We start from the raw sequence: 17287 nt of genomic DNA, 5'->3' as shown, positions 1-17287 counted from the left end.
ATTGGAGAATATGGATCAAGCATGGAGGTGGTGATTGGGGAAGGGTTAAACCCTTGAATGCATATTGGTTTGGTTGTAGCATGCGATATCAAAAGTAAGGTGAACATTTTTGTCTTCTTGGGCACAACCAATCACCATCGATCTCAAGTTGCTCCAACTTCTAAGCCACACCAACCATGTTAGAAGAACACATCTTGTACCCTAAAGCTCCTAGAAACTTGTACATTCTACCGATGACAACATCGTGTTCTTCCTCCCACAACTTCACATATAGGAACCCTCGTTCTTCTGATTCATGCATTATAGTTGTTGAATATTCTTTCTTTGGTCAGAATTCCACCTAAATTAGGATTCCTACTAGAAGATGAGTTTGCTACCTAACATCATGACTCTCCTCCAGGTGATCGTGGTCGGTGTTGTAGTGTAAGCCAAAGGCTGCCTATATTGTGGCGAGGAAATTTAGGAATGGCAAAGCATTCAAATGGTATTAGAGCCAACCACTTCCAGTACGGTACGGTGTGGTTCAAGGACGAACAAGCGGAAGCTGTTGGGGATGTGACATTTGGGGCTGACGAGGGTAGGGAGTGATTACTGGCGCAATGAGAATGCACAAACAAGGAGCGACTCCTAACAAGACTTCTAGGAGAATGAGAGGTATTCTAGGACTGTATAAGTACGGGATTACACACCTAAGGAGAGCTTATATGGTACTACTCATAACAAGACTCATCTTCTTTTCGGGAACCCAACACATAAAAACTTTAAGGTTAAATGTGCTTGATTTAGAGAAATGTTGGGACAAAGCACGTGAATAAGGACGCGAAAGATTGTGTTTTTACTGTAAAGTTAGACTTCTGATTGGATGTTACAGCTTGCTACTTTACACACACATATAGTGTCACAGCTTGCTACTTTTACACACACATATTGTTACAAAATAAACAATTTAGAACACTCATTTGTCAGAATTAATCCTTATTGTTATGAATATACATTTTATTTTTTGAAAAGTTGAAAGTTTCAGCTCGAGGTCAACAAGTATCTGAATTGCAGATTTCAAATTTTAGAAAGCCACAGTTGGACCATTCTTCATGTCGCTGTGCAATTTACTTCAAATACAAGAAGTAAATTGAATTTCGCATACAGTTTACTTCAATCTTTTCAATTATTTAGAAACTTATACATAAAAACTCACAATGCAACATAAACTTGTTGTAAGCAAAGTATCTTTCTTAAGAGTCAGATGATGCACTTAAAATCCTTTAAAAAACAGTTCAAGTGGAAAAAAGTCAATCCCTATAAGAACAAAAATTGAATGTAGCATTATATGCTGTCAAACAGTTCAAGTTGTTGAACGCTAGAATTGATATATGATCCCTACCACTTTTCTCACCCAATAACTAGCACTGAATGTAGCATTATATGTTGTCAAACTTCTAACTACTTTTTCCCTGCCACAGACTGCAATACAATTTTCATAAATAAAGAGAAGAGTATGGTGCTATTCATTCCCACCCTACATTTTCTTTCATCTCATTTTCATCCACTTTTTCTTTTTATCTCTTTTTCTTCGGGTTCATTTAGTGTACACAAGAAAAAATTTGTGTAATGTTGCACCACCCTAAATTTACCTGTTATAGTAGGTTACTTTTCAGGTTAATTTTTTTAACTAATTATCTAATCTCTTTTAACCCACCACCACCAAATCCTAATTAATTTTAAAATATCCCTAACTAAAAATAGATGAAATTATCTGCAACTACAGTTATCCAGATTAAAAACGTATCTTCATCTTCTTTCTTCATTTTCATCTCCTTTCCTCCAACATCTCCACCATCTTCTTTTCCTCCAACATCCCAAAAACGTGCCGCCACTCCCAAGCTCAACCACGTTGCGGCGCCACCGCCACCCCCAACCACCAAAAAACCCCAAAACGCCAACTCAGAAAGAAGCGGATTTGGCCGGATTTGAAGAGAAAGGAGGTGATCTGACTTCAGATGTGAACAACGAAGGAGGAGCTGCGAAGTTTGGCTTCAGATCTGAAAAATGACAAATCTGTGTTTTGGGGGTTTTGTGTTTGGTGTGTTTTGATCTGCGTTTTCTGGGTTTTATGGGTGGTGATTCTGGGTTTTAGGGCTCTGGTTTGATTTTGAAGATGATTGTTTTCTGCAACCCACCCTTTTCACCACCAACAATAAGTTGCAAGTCATTTGGCCTATGTGTTTAGTCTTGTTAAATCAACATGAATAAATTTTTGGGTCTTGCTCCACGAAAAGAAAGCTATGGGATGGGTTTCCAGCAAATGAGTAGAAACCCCAATCAGCCCACAAATTCAAGCAAGTGCTCAACAGTTGCAACTCCCTTCTTTCAACTTCTCTAATACGCGTTGACCAAAAAAAAAACTTCTCTAACGCAGCAGTACCCTTAATCACACCATAAACCAAAACAAAGATTTCAATGATCCAAAAAGCTTCAGTAACGAATATAATATAATCGACATTGAAGCGCTGGCTTTAGTAACGAATCTGCCAGCACTGGTAAATATCCCTAATTAAAAAAAAAATTAATTAGGATTTGGTGGTGGTGGGTTAAACCAGATTAAATAATTAGTTAAAAAAATTAACCCGGAAGTAACCTACTACAGCAGGTAAATCTAGGGTGGTGCAACCTTACACAAGGATTTTCTTGTGTACACTAAATGAACCCGAGTAACACTCACGCATAAGACCACACAAACTGAAACTAAATTATTTGAAGATATACAGGATTCCCATAACATAGCCATTGTTCTTAACAACAAATTAGCATAATCGAAGAGAAACATCTATGATTTTAACCATTGCAAAATGATGAGTACATGGTTCCATCTATCAGTGGCAAAACACCTACAAATGGATCAGGTGGAAACAAAGGACAAAAAAAATAAACGCCTCCAAAACTCTGCTTACATACATCGAGCAAAACGGTGTCGATGGAGAAGGCTATGGTCGGCATAAGAGCTATGAAAGTAATATAAACTTGTGCCACTTTCCAAGAAAATTCCTTCAAACTTGATGCCTGAAATTACCTAAAAGCAACATGATTATCTCCAAATGATCTTTAAGTCGGCTTCTTGCACTTCTTCTTTGAAGTTTTGGCGATAGCATCACAAAACTCTCGTTTACGTTTGTTGTTGCTCTGATTTTCATTGCCACCGCCGCCTCCTGAATTCTTGCCCTGAACTTCTAAGGCATCTTTAACAAAAAACTTCAATCTCCACAAGGTGGACTCGCTCTGCTTAAGGAACAAACATACTTATTAACATAATCATAATATTGATTTTCGACAAATAGCTGAAATTCAACCTGAAAAAAAACAGTTCTATTTATCTCTTCTCTCTATCCTTTTGTTTACCATTTTACACAATGTTAGTCAAATAACACCTTGAATGAAAAATGTAAGAAATTACCTGAGCATCCATGTCAAGATCCACCTCTTCAGCAGTTGCTTGGAAACTTGGATTATTTTGGGCAACAATTTCCAATGCTTTGCTTAGATCTTCGGGAGACAATCTAGTGAGCGCAGCTCCAAGCTTTCTTTTTTCTTCAGTTGTCATTTTTCTGCAACCAATTTTCTCAAATTTAGCTTTGCGGGAGTGACAAAGTAAAGCTTCTAGAAAAAGGAGGGGAAAAAGTATTTGGATGCAGATGGGGCAAGGGCAGTGCTGAAGTTGGGTATGACATGAAGGGTAGAATCATTCAACAATTAAGTTAAATGGCGAAATTAAGGTGCTGAATCTTGAACACTGTTGTTCCAAGCGAAGACGACAGAAGAGACAAGGTAGTGGATAAAGGGTTCAATGTCATCACACCAACGGCAGCTGAAACAGAGGGCACGCAAGTGCGTCGAACGGCCTCGGCTAGTCCTATAAATAGTTGACATAACTGAAAAGAAAAAGAAAGAATTTACCATTCCTAAGATTTTGCCTAAGGGTGGTAAGCTGCCTTTTTAATTTACCCAATCCAACGTCCTCTCAAGTCTGCCAAATTAACAGTTGATAGTGGGCCAATTATTACAATGGTGTACACTAGGTGGTTATATAGGAGGAGGAGGGAGAGCGGGAGAGCGGCGGAGTTGGTGTATGGTTGATGACTAATGAACAGCCTACAGTGAGAGAAGTTCCAAAGAAGACCCAAGCAGTACTACATGAATTTGATGATGATTTTCAGGTGCAGCAAGGTCTTCCTGCACTTAGGAGGCATGATCATTCAATAATCTTGCAGGAAGAATAAAGGGCCTGTTTATTTGCAGTTTTCAAAACAGTTTCCAGTTTTTAAAAACTCAAAACCTGTTGATACGACCTGTTTTCAAAAACTGTTTTTGAATTTTGAAAACAGTTCTCATTTTCAGATTTTAAAACTAAAAAACCAAAACAGCTAAAAGATGTTTTTAGTTTTCAGATATCAGTTTTCTAAATGTAGGAAAACGTGTCATTCAAACTGTTTTCCTCTTCTGAAAACTGTTTTAAAAACTGAACTAAAACTGCAATCAAACAGGCCCAAAGTATTCCAAATCTGAGGCTGGTCAATGACAGGCTTAAAGCTGGAATTGTCAGACCAAATGTGGGTCCCTATGCAAGCCCTATTATAATAGTTAAAAAGAAAGATTGTTGTAGGCGGTTCTGTGATGATTATCGGGCTTTAACAAAATTACAGCTCTGAACAAGTTACCTATAACAATACTGACTAGACTACTTGATGAATTAATTGGGGTTTCCATATTTTCAAAGTTGGACCCCAAATCTGGATACCACCAGTTTGGGATGAAGGTAGATGACATAGAGAACACTACTTTCCGAACTCATGAGGGCCCTAAGTATTTTTTAAAAGGTTTTTGGGCTTACAAGTGCACCCTCAACTTCCAACCTTTGATGAATGAGGTATTGAGATCTGATAGGATCTCTAATGATTTGCCACATGTGGAATTAATTCATAATAGGACAAATAGGCCTGGAATCTTTCAGGTGTATTCTAGAAGGGGCAAGAAGGGAAATAGTGGCTAAGTTAGTTAGGGGGATAACAGAAAGGGCAAAACGAGAGCTGGCAGGTAGATAGAGAATATAAGGCAAAACAGAAGGAATGTTGAGATCATCTTGGAATTCTGTGTATTCATTATGTATAGGAAGTCTTGACTTCCTAAGCGGAGCCTAGCTCTGAGTAAGGAAATTCTAGGATTAATACTCCATTTCCTTTGTAGTTCCATTTCAATTCAATAAAGCTCTCAGTGTTCATCTAATTCATCTTTCTATTGTTAAATACCTGTTTCCTGCAATCTGGTTCCTAACAATTGGTCCAACCTGCCGGATTCTTCGAGAGAGGGCCAGTGAATGCCACCAAAGAAGAAGCAAATGGATGCTAAAGTTGACACGCTGGAGAACGAGCTCTCAGTGGTTCGCACTGCTCTCGCCGATGTGCAGTCCACGGTGAAGGAGAACCATGCGAGCCTGCTCGCGTTGCTTGAGCGAGTCCTGGAAAAAAGGGTTGCAGATGAAGGAAGCTCTGGCGGAAGCAGAGGAGAAACGCCGGCGAGAGATCCTTCGACAAGAAAAGCAGATCCAAAAGACACGAATTCCAAATCACTGAGTGACGAGACCCTTTCTGATTATAGACACGCGGTGAAGAAGGTGGAATTGCCTTCGTTTGCCGGCGAAGACCCAGCGGGGTGGATCTCACGCGCTGAGATCTACTTCCAGGTACACGAAACCTCGCCGGAGATCAAGGTGAGGCTAGCTAAGCTGAGCATGGAAGGACCCACGATCCACTTATTCAATTCGTTGATCGGAGAGGATGAAGGACTGTCGTGGGAAAGCCTGAAGGAGGCGTTACTGGGCAGATATGGTGGCCACGGCGATGGCGACATCTACGAGCAACTGACAGAGTTGAAATAAGGAGGAACGGTGGATGAGTATATCATTGAGTTTGAGTATCTCATAGCTCAAATTCCCAGGCTTCCAGACAAGCAATTTCTGGGATACTTCCTCCATGGCTTACGATCTGAGGTGAGGGGAAAGGTTCGCAGCTTGGCTACAATGGGAGAGATTAGTCGAACCAAATTGCTACAGGCCCAAGGGGAACCACCAGGTTGTACAGGCCCAACACCCATGGATCAAGGAGAGGTGGATCTGACTGGGTCATGGTAAAGGGGCGTGAAAAGGAAATCGTTGGGCCAAACACTAGCAAGGAAACCGGGTCAAGGCCTGAGAAGCCCAATTCAACTTAGAAGAGGCGCACAGGGTATAGGGACAGAGGCTTCACCCATCTTTCGTACAAGGAGATGATGGAGAGAAGACAGAAACGCTTGTGTTTCAAATATGGAGGACCTTTCCATCCTATGCATCAATGTCCCGATAAGCACCTCAAGATCCTAGTGATGGAAGAAGACGGGGATGAGGCAGAGGCCATGGAGCTCGCAGTAGAGGTCGAGGATTCCAGCGAGGAGGACGGCGCCGAGCTCTGTGTTGTTAGCTTAGACCACATAGCCAGAGAAGATCACAAAACTGTCAAGCTTCAAGGGCAGGTGGAGGGAATTCCAGTGTTGATTCTCGTTGATAGTGGTGCCACACACGATTTTGTTTCCCAGAAGCTGGTACAAAGAATGGCTTGGCCATTTGAGGAGACTCCCCCCATGAGCATCAAGTTAGGCAACGGAACGCGTGATCAGTCCAGGGGAGTTGTCAACAAGCTGAAACTTGACATTGGAGATGTGGAGTTGTTTCCAGAATTGCACCTGTTCGAATTAGGGGGTATTGATATCGTGCTCGGGATGGCATGGTTGAAGTCCCTGGGAGATATGATTATCAACTGGCGAAAACAAACCTTGAGCTTTTGGCACAAATAAAATGGGTGACCTTACAGGGTATTGATGGCGAAGAAGGACAGCTGGTAGCCTTGCAAAGCTTGCTTTCAAAATCAGAGCATCTTTCTACCCAGGAATTGTGGAGAATGGATCAGAGAAGGGTTGAAACAGGACCCAATCTATCTCAGGAACAACAGACAGAGCTGACGAAAGTCTTACAACGTTTTGCAGAGGTATTCAAGGAGCCTACTAGTCTTCCTCCAAGGCGGAGCAAGGAACATGCCATCAACCTAAAGGAAGGCCAGGGAGCAGTGAATGTGAGACCATATAGGTATTCACGTCACCACAAGAATGAAATAGAGAAGCAGGTTCAGGATTTGCTCACTACAGGGGTCATCAGACATAGCACGAGTTCTTTTTCCAGCCCAGTCATCCTGGTTAAGAAAAAGGACAAGACATGGCGGATGTGTGTCGATTACAGGGCACTCAACAAAGCAACCGTTCCCGACAAGTTCCCAATACCGGTAATTGAAGAACTCTTGGATGAGCTTCATGGAGCAGACTTCTACAGTAAATTGGACCTTAAATCCGGGTACCATCAAGTACGGGTCAGGGATTCAGACATTGAGAAAACAGCCTTCCGCACACATGAGGGTCATTATGAATATTTAGTGATGCCCTTTGGGCTAATGAACGCACCCTCTACCTTTCAAAGTCTCATGAACGAAGTTTTTCGCCCTTTGTTGAGAAAGTGTGTCTTAGTTTTCTTTGACGACATCTTGATTTACAGTAAAGGATGGAGGGAGCATATGGGGCATCTGCGAGAGGTCCTCTAATTACTCCAACAGCACCAGCTTGTGGCAAATAGAAAAAAATGCTCATTTGGCCAGCGAACCATCGAGTACTTGGGCCACTTGATCAGTGAACAAGGCGTAGCTGTGGATCCAAGTAAGGTTCAGAGTGTGCTCACATGGCCAGTTCCAAAGAATGTAAAAGGAGTCGGGGGTTTCTAGGGCCTCATTGGGTACTACAGAAAGTTCATAAGAGACTATGGGAAAATAGCCAGGCCTTTGACAGAGCTTACCAAGAAGGACAATTTCAAATGGGATGGAGATGCTCAAACTGCCTTTGAGGAACTGAAGAAGAAATTAACTACTGCTCCGGTTCTATCTCTACCAGATTTCTCCAAGAACTTTGTGATTGAGTGTGATGCCTCAAGGGTAGGCATAGGGGCTATTCTTATGCAGGATAAGAAGCCCATAGCATACTTCAGCAAAGCCTTGGGGGTGCGGAATTTGTCAAAGTCTGCTTACGAGAAGGAACTGATGGCAGTGGTGTTATCTATCCAACACTGGAGACCATATTTAATAGGCAGAATGTTCATTGTTTCTACTGACCAGAAAAGCTTGAAGCAGTTAATGCAGCAAAGGATAGTGACAGCAGAACAACAAAACTGGGCTGCTAAACTTCTGGGGTATGATTTCGATATAGTCTATAAGCAAGGGAAGATGAATAAAGGAGCTGATGCTCTGTCCAGAATACAAGAGGGAGCAGCGCTGAGCCAGATTAAGTCTTTCCCTTTATGGGAACAGCAGCAACAACTTCAAGAGGAGCTAAGTCATGATAAGAGGCTCCAGGATTTGATCACCCAACTTCTCCAGGATCCTAAGGCCAAGCCAGGGTATGCACTCAAGCAAGGCGTACTTCTCTATGAGGCAGGTTGGTAATTCCACACACTTCTCAGCTCATTCCTACTATTTTAAAAGAGTTTCACTCTTCTCCTCTTGGCGGACATTCTGGATTCAATAAGACATACAGAAGGATTGCAGCCAATGTCTATTGGGTAGGGATGAAGGGTTCTGTACAAGATTACATAAGGAATTGCGATGTATGCCAACGCCAGAAATACTTGGCTACTTCACCAGGTGGTTTATTACAACCATTGCCCATTCCAGAGCAAGTTTGGGAGGAAATTTCTCTGGATTTCATTACTGGATTGCCAAAATCCAGGGGGTTTGAGGCCATTCTGGTGGTAGTGGACCGTTTGTCCAAATTCTCACACTTCATTCCCCTCAAACATCCCTACACTGCAAGGAGTATAGCTGAGGTGTTTTGCAAGGAGATTGTGCGGCTCCATGGAGTTCCTACGTCAATAGTCAGCGATCGGGATCCAATCTTTATGAGTAGTTTTTGTAGAGAACTGTTCAGAATGCAGGGTACCCAACTCAGGATGAGTTCTGCTTACCATCCAGAGTCTGATGGACAAACAGAGGTGGTAAATAGGTGTTTAGAAACCTTTCTGCGCTGTTTCATTTCAGACCAACCAAAGACATGGACAACTTGGGTACCTTGGGCTGAATATTGGTTCAATACCAATTTTCATGTGTCTACAGGAAAAACCCCTTTTGAAGTGGTATATGGGCGGTCTCCTCCCAAAATCACAAGATGGCTACAAGGTGAAACCAAGGTTGAGGCTGTACAGAGGGAATTGCTTGATCGAGATGAAGCCCTTAGGCAATTGAGAAGCCAATTGCTGCACGCTCAGGAGAAAATGAAGGTACATGCTAATAAGAAAAGAAGGGATCAGAATTTTGCTGTAGGAGAGTGGGTTTTTGTTAAACTCAGGGCTCATAGGCAGCAGTCAGTAGTGACCAGGATCAATGCCAAGTTAGCAACCAGGTACTATGGTCCATATCCTATTCTTGAACGTGTTGGGGCTGTAGCTTATAAATTAAAGCTTCCTTCTGGTTCTAGAGTGCACCCAGTATTTCATGTATCTCTACTTAAGAAGGCCGTAGGAAGTTATCAAGAAGATGAGACCATGCCTGAGCTTTTGGAGGAGGATCAGGTAGGTGACTATGAACCTACAGCTGTGCTAGCCACCAGAGTAGTTAAACAGCAGAATGAGGAAACTAAACAAGTCTTAATTCAGTGGAAGGGAAAGTCAGCTGAAGAAGCCACTTGGGAAGAAGTTGTTATGATGCCGAGTCAGTTCCCTACTTTCAACCTTGAGGACAAGGTTGCAGCTGAAGGAGAGGGTATTGATAGGATCTCTAATGATTTGCCACATGTGGAATTAATTCATAATAGGACAAATAGGCCTGGAATCTTTCAGGTGTATTCTAGAAGGGGCAAGAAGGGAAATAGTGGCTAAGTTAGTTAGGGGGATAACAGAAAGGGCAAAATGAGAGCTGGCAGGTAGATAGAGAATATAAGGCAAAACAGAAGGAATGTTGAGATCATCTTGGAATTCTGTGTATTCATTATGTATAGGAAGTCTTGACTTCCTAAGCGGAGCCTAGCTCTGAGTAAGGAAATTCTAGGATTAATACTACATTTCCTTTGTAGTTCCATTTCAATTCAATAAAGCTCTCAATGTTCATCTAATTCATCTTTCTACTGTTAAATACCTGTTTCCTGCAATCTGGTTCCTAACAAGATCTTATTTGAGAATACTTGTATTAGTCTTTTTCAAAGACAAGCTAATTTAGATGAAGAGTGAAGATGGTCAGGGAGAACATCTTAGACAAATTTTCAATTATTGAAATTTCATAAACTGGTTGTGACTAGAAAAAAGTGTATTACTGTGGCAAAACAAGTTGAGTATTTCGTTCATATACTCATAGTATCTCTATTAATCATGTGGCTGCAGACCCAAAGAAGATAGACGCTACGCTAAATGGCCAGGTCCATAAGATGCCAAAAGTTTGAGGGGATTTTTGAGTCTTACAGGTTATTATAGGAGATTTGTAAGGAACTATAGGCATATAGCTAGACCCTCACTGAACTTTTGCAGAAGGACAATTTTCATAGGTCACAAGAAGCAGATACAACATTTGAACTACTATGATCAGCCATGACTTCTTTACTTATCCTTGCTGTATCAGATTTTTCAAGGAACTTTGCAGTAAAAAGTAGCACATCTACCGAGGGAATTGGGGCGGTATTTCTGTAGGAAGGTAGACCCGTAGCTTTCTTTAGTCAGCCATTTTCAGGAAAGGGCTTGACTGAAATCAGTTTATGAAAGAGAGTTGATGGCAATTGTGTTTGCACTTCAGAAATGGAGGCACAATCTTATGGGGAGACATTTTATTATTCAGACTGATCAACGGAGGTTTAAATTCTCAATTGAACAGCGACCAATGAGAGAGGTCCAGTACAAGCCAGGAACTACTAATAGGGCAGCAAATGCTTTGTCAAGACAGATGACATATGCTTCCCGCTCCCAAGTTGGTATGGAGGAATGGGGAAAATAAGAGAAAGAACTTGATTCAGACTCCAAGTTTCTGCAGCTAATGCAAGACTTAATTGCTTGGCCTCAAGCTCATCAAGGGCATACAATGAAAATTGGTAGACTATTCTACAAGAACAAGCTGGAGATTCCGAAACATTCTAGTAGGACTCCTTTAATCTATCTAAATTACATGCTTCAACCATGGGGGAGATTAGGGACTATTCAGAAGTTCGATAAGGATTCCGGAAGTCTTTTATTGGGCAGGGAAGAATGGAGATATTCAGAAACACATAGCTGAATGTGCCATTTCCGAATGGAATAAATACCAAACCTTATCAACTCGTTGGTCTTTAGAAGCCTTTACCCATACCAACTTAGGTGAGGACTAGTGTGTCTATGGACTGCATAGTGGGCTTACCTAAGGCAAATGGGAAGGACACCATGATAGTGGTGTAGACTGTAGATAGACTCATTGCATTTGCTCATTTTATGGCTTTAACTCATCCCTTTTATTTTGCTACATCGGAAAAATAAATTGCACCCGCCAGGGATTGATCCCTGGACCTCCCCCACCCAACCTACATGTCCCCTAGCTCTTACCACTCATCCCTTTACTGCTAAAGATGTTTCTCAGATGTTTATTAAACTGCAATAAAACTCCATGGTTTCCCACATTCATTGTGACTGATAGAGATCAAATTTTTCTCAGTCACTTTTGGATAGAAATGTTTGAATATGCTGGCACCAAGCTTAATACAGTTCAGCATACTACCCACAAACAGATGGCTATTCGAAGGTAGTTAACAGATGTTCAAGACCTATTTGAGGTGCTTTGCAGAGGATACACCCTAGCAATGGCCACTTTGGTTCAACTGTGTGGTACATTGGTTTAACACCAATTATTATAATATAGGACGAGAATGGAGAGCGGGAGAGTCAGGCAAGAATTTAGTGCTTTGCACGTCATCACACTGGTCGGTAGGTGGTTATATAGGACGAGAAGGGAGAGCGGGAGAGTCAGGCAAGACTTGGACTAGTCTTGGGAGAGATATACTACTTGTTACTCTTTTTCTCCTCATTTCTTCTCTGTTACTGGTTTAAGTCTATATACAGTGCACAGTTGAAAGCAAAAACAAGTACATTTTACGAATGAACTACCAAAAGATAGAATGAATATCCAGTTCAATAAGCACATGGATAAAAGTTGACCACTTACTCTGATATCTGTCATTTTAATACTGCAAATCAGCACTAATTTGAGACTGGGTTTTACTTTTTGCAACTGAAAAAGAACCCCCAAAACCCACACAAATTATCTACGAAGTCATGACAAGACAATACAGAGATGAATAATAGGTTTTTCTGTCAGATGCCCTTGATCTCAACACTTATACTATTTACAACAGCAGAGAAGGAAACACCTTCCCGCCCAATTAACAAAGAAGTAGATATAATATAATGTGTAAGACAGAACTGTTGCACAAAACAAGAATACATAACTAAGAAGTAAGAACATACAAAAACTTAGGGTAAGATATATGATAATGGTTATTTTTTGGTTCCATTTTCAGGAAATATATGATGTAACAGCTAACCTGCAATGTTTAACAACCATCTCTCGTAGCTCTTCTAAATGCACATCAGCTTCATTCAGCTGGAAAAAAAAAAACACAATGTACATTATTTTATCCAAGTTTCATATGACTCAATACTCATAATAGGTGTAACTTTAGAACGAGTGAAAAAGTATATATAACAATCTCATGGTCTTAGTAAACCACTCAATAAGGTTGTAAACATCTTATGAATACCTCAGTACTCAAGTCTCTAGTCATTTTAGCATGAGCTGCTTCTTGAGCAACTTGCATGGCTAATTGTACTTCAGCTTCTTCCTCTTCTCGCCTTTTTTCCTAAAATACAATAACCCCCGATGATCATAAGTGTCAAGATAGTTTGTAGAAAAAAAAATCTGCGGAGTAATCAAATCACAATCCTACACAACGATTGGTCTAAGAAAACAATTCAATGGAATTAAGTTACCTCTTCAGTAACTTTAGGCAAAAGTTGCAACCATTTCTCCTCAAATTTATCCAGCAAAGTTTTTGCCATCACATGAACATCACTTTTTTCATCATTATATTTCATAGCATTCTTAAAAACCAACCGTACATCAGAACTTATTTCCCGCACATGCTTATACCCAGTACCATCCTTAGCCTCCATTTGGTTCTTAATGGTACTGAAATCCATGGGCTTGTCAATGATCTAGCATGCACCATAGACATCAGATCAATCGAAGACATTAAAAGAGCATGACATAGAAAATCATATTAGTGAAACAGAAACAAGTGCATAAAAGATTAAATCAATTCATGAAGGCCAGCCCATTTGTTAAGCATAAAAACGTGATTCTATGATACATTTTTTTGTACAGCTTTTAATTTAATAAGCATTTTTTCCATAAAAAATAGCAAAACCGAAAGGGACCCTAAGTGTCTATTAATCCACAACCACAAATTCAAGTCAAGTATCTAAAAAAATAAACTTTGAGCTGCATTTATTTAAGAGAATGAGTTACATTACTCGTTAAATATAAGAAAACCTCAAAACAAAGAAAAGAGAATACAATGAAGCTTTAAAGTCCCTCTGAATATCCCAATAAAGTACAGTAGAAAACTTGTATGCGTATTGAACCATACCTCATAATAATCATGTAAGCCAAGGCCCTCTACATCCACAGGTTGCATAAAAGGCCAAGCCCACTTGTGTTGTGTGATCTGATGGAAACAAACAAATTATTAGATGACTGATTTATGATTAAAAAAGAGACAGAGACATGCATTACCCTAACCTCATCTACCACTCAATTTTTTTCACAAAATTGCATGAGCTCAACCGCTCAAGTTACAAATATACATAAAGAGTAAATAAAATTTACAGCAAAATAAGGAGGGAAAATGCAAGTAATCACATCACATAAGAAAACCAAATGAAATATGATTACACTTTGCAAATATTGTTCTCAGAAAAGAAATCTTCACATCATATATGAAAATAGAGGCACCATAAAATGCATCTCTCCATTTTATCAGCAAAAAATATAGAACCAAGTTGACAAGCGATTGAAGGTATCAGTGTTTTGCATATTAATCACACAATTCCAAATGAAAGAGGCATGGCCCAATTCACCTCTGTATAACTTGAGAAGTTTGGGGAGGTAATAGCTTCAAAGTTGGTTTAAAATTTAAATAAAAAGACAAATAAATAAATAAATCAATAAGAGCCTCAATACATTTGATTATTTGAGTATTCCCAATCAAAATTAACTGGAATCCTCTATAGATGTTTAATAGTCAGAGCAATACTACCAAGGGAACTGGTCCCACTTGTCCTATAGCAAGCTTTTCAGTTGTGCACATGGTACATTCAACATCCACATCATCTACAAATATTATACTTTAAAGTTGAAACCCCTTAAATAGTTCTAAATAAGGCACCTGCTAGGCTGCAACCACCTATACATAATTTGAAAGTAAAGAAATTGATTTTTTTAATCACATATAGTATTGGTTTTTTTGTGAATCTTTGATTTTGTTATTTAGAAGCAATCTATCTTCACAAAAATATTTATGCAAGGAATTTTTGCATGACCTACACATAATAGTGAATTGTTACCTGCACTAAAAGGTTATAGAAATAACAGAGAAATAAAACATAAGCTCAAAAAAATACCAAATTATATTTTTAATGGAAAAAACATTAAAAGCTAAAAGATGAAAAAATAGTTTATAATCTTTGAATGATCCATGTAGCTGACCCTCTAGTGGAAAAGGCTTGATTGTTGCTGACTTGCTGTTGTTCTTGTTATAATCTTACAGATTGTTCCTTGGTACTCAATAGTATCAGGAATTAAAATAGATAATGCAAAAGATGTGAAAAGAACAAGGTATTTAATGATAGCTTAAAGACTCAAAATAAGCAAAATATCATACCCAAGCAAATAGAAAATGAATGCATAGGTGCACCCAGATGACATATTCCACAACCACAGCACGTCACAACAAGTTTTAAAAATAAATGACAAGAACTTACTTGGCGTAATATTGAGCCAAACTGGCGTATAAGATCTTGCATTCTTTTTGCAGCAGCCGCTTCTCTACGTGATGCTTCCTGCTGTTGCTTCTTAATACTTGGTATATGCTTTTCCTTATCTTTACCCTTTGTAGCTGAGTTACCTTTAGGCACGATTATTTGCTTTTTATTCGCGCTCGAGTAAAAATTATCTATATCATACACTTTCTGCTCAAGCTGGAGGAAGAGAACCATATTAGGGAAAGCTTCTTGGAGAATGAAATTAAACAAGAGCAATCATAAACATAGTAATGTAGAACCTATGATTGCCTTTAAAGATTAAAACAATCATATAAGCTTCTTTCAAAGCTTAAGCACACAAAAAAATTCATTCTTGAAATACTCAAATCTCTGAGAAACATTTATTTTATGATTTACCAAAAAAATCTATATTTTATCATTTCAAATATAACCATAGAGTAGCCTTATTTTGCTGTAAAAGTGATTTACTGCAACCTGTTTCAATTAATTGTATAATCAAAATCACAAATATAGCATTACGGAAAATATTTATACATGAATCATGTTTCAACTTATTGAAATTAAACACAGAAAATATAATGCAACAGTAAATATATAGTTCGGGGAAAGAGCAAGAGAAGTTCACATTTTTTGTTCAAAAATAGCATGGAAGGTTGGGGGTTTTCATTAGATCAATACTTTTCAACTGTGAGCAAAAACAATCTTAAGTGCACAGGGGTTTTTGCGAGAGATTCCATGCGGCCAAGAAATCTTTCAAGTTCTTGAATGCAAACATTTGTCAGGGAAGTGATAATTGTATTTTCCCTGACATTATCAACTTCCCTGGTCCCTCTGATTATTTTCTTCATCAAAGATTGAATTTCCCATTTCTGTATATTGGAAATCAAATGCCCACGAGTCATGCAACAAATGCATACTATTTGAAATTGGGAGGCCTATACTCAACCACAAAAGCTAGCTCAAGAGTTAAGGTTTACACTACCCTTATAAAGGTTATCTATGCTCTATCTCCAGCCAATGTGGGACTTCTAACATCATCCACTTTGCACAGAGTATATATTTATGGTTTGTGGCACATGTAGTGAAGTTAAATATTGCAAGAGGGCATTTACTTTTCAGTCTTACACGCTCTTCCTATGTAGCATGCCAAGAAAACCATAGCACCTCTTACTGAAAGACTAAACTAATTTTACCACAGATGTGCATGGTAGAAGAAGCACATTCAACAAAAAACAAATTCAAGCCGCACTTGTATGCAATGTATCGCAATTTCTAGGATCATGACGCAACCGCGACCACAACAACCACAATTCAAAACATGTAAATGCTCAAAGGAGGGTGATAAAACATAACCATCCCCATAAAAATCAATCAAATAACCTGTTCAAAACTAACAATTAAGCATACTATCACTGATAATACTTGCCTTATCAACTTTTGACATAAGCTCGTCAACACGATGCTTCAAACCCTCCATTTCAACCGAACCGCTGTTAGGATTTCCTGTTGCGATGTTTGCATCCAATGTTTCCATCTGACACAAGAAAAACACTCACTGGTGAAGCTTGAAAATTCAAGAAAAATAATTGCAAACAATTAGTAATTGGAAGGAGAAAAAAGATGAAGTTTTAGTCTTTTTTTTTGGGTACAGATGAAATACTAAGTGTTGGAATAGGGAAGAACAGAAAGAGAACATTACCAGAGAGAAACGAGTGATGAAGAAAACACAAGGAACACGGGAAGAGCAAAAAGATTGAGGTTTTACGGTGCTTGTTTCGAGTTCCCCCTTGTTCAATTGGAGGCTACAGAAACGACCAATAATACGACGTCGTTGGCTTGTAGGAATATCTATCCATACATATATATTCGGATTTTACCCATCAATGATTGATATTGAGGAACAACTACTTGCATTCGTTCAAAAAAAAAAAGAGTACTTGCACGAAAACCAAGATAAGACTTTTGTGATTGGAATATAGCAATGAAAAAAAAATTGTAAATTAAAGATTTCAACGTAGATAAACAAACAAACAACAATAATTAACAAATGGATAGTATTAAAATCAGCTATTGTTTCAGAATAAACATTCACAACGGGTATAGGCC

The 17287-nt window shown here is 39.2% G+C and overlaps 1 protein-coding gene across 1 annotated transcript; it reads right to left on the bottom strand.

Annotated features, from left to right (window-relative positions):
- Positions 1 to 2734: 2734 nt before the first annotated feature.
- LOC130737926 (transcription factor GTE6-like) lies at positions 2735 to 17037 on the bottom strand. Its single transcript, XM_057589799.1, has 9 exons — positions 16881 to 17037; positions 16608 to 16715; positions 15161 to 15376; positions 13768 to 13845; positions 13109 to 13333; positions 12880 to 12978; positions 12664 to 12722; positions 3449 to 3599; positions 2735 to 3273 (listed from the first exon to the last, which is right to left on the bottom strand). Exons 2-9 carry the CDS (start codon positions 16713 to 16715, stop codon positions 3100 to 3102), a joined length of 1110 nt encoding a protein of 369 aa, XP_057445782.1. The 5' UTR covers positions 16881 to 17037; the 3' UTR covers positions 2735 to 3099.
- Between the last annotated feature and the right edge of the window lie 250 nt (positions 17038 to 17287).

The sequence above is a fragment of the Lotus japonicus genome, chromosome 2 (genome assembly GCF_012489685.1).
Source record: "Lotus japonicus ecotype B-129 chromosome 2, LjGifu_v1.2".
In the NCBI taxonomy this organism is placed as follows: domain Eukaryota; kingdom Viridiplantae; phylum Streptophyta; class Magnoliopsida; order Fabales; family Fabaceae; genus Lotus; species Lotus japonicus.
The sequence above is the reverse complement of the archived record's forward strand: the minus strand, read 5'-3'. Positions and strand labels throughout refer to the sequence as shown.

Bases quoted from the DNA above. Each gene is read 5' to 3' on its own strand.
- LOC130737926 (XM_057589799.1), bottom strand. From the start codon at position 16,715: ATGGAAACATTGGATGCAAACATCGCAACAGGAAATCCTAACAGCGGT. The intron at 12,979-13,108 runs GTAACTTAATTC...ATTGTATTTTAG, and splicing joins TGCCTAAAGTTACTGAAGAG to GAAAAAAGGCGAGAAGAGGA. The intron at 3,600-12,663 runs GTTAGCTGTTAC...AATTGGTTGCAG, and splicing joins ATGGTTGTTAAACATTGCAG to AAAAATGACAACTGAAGAAA.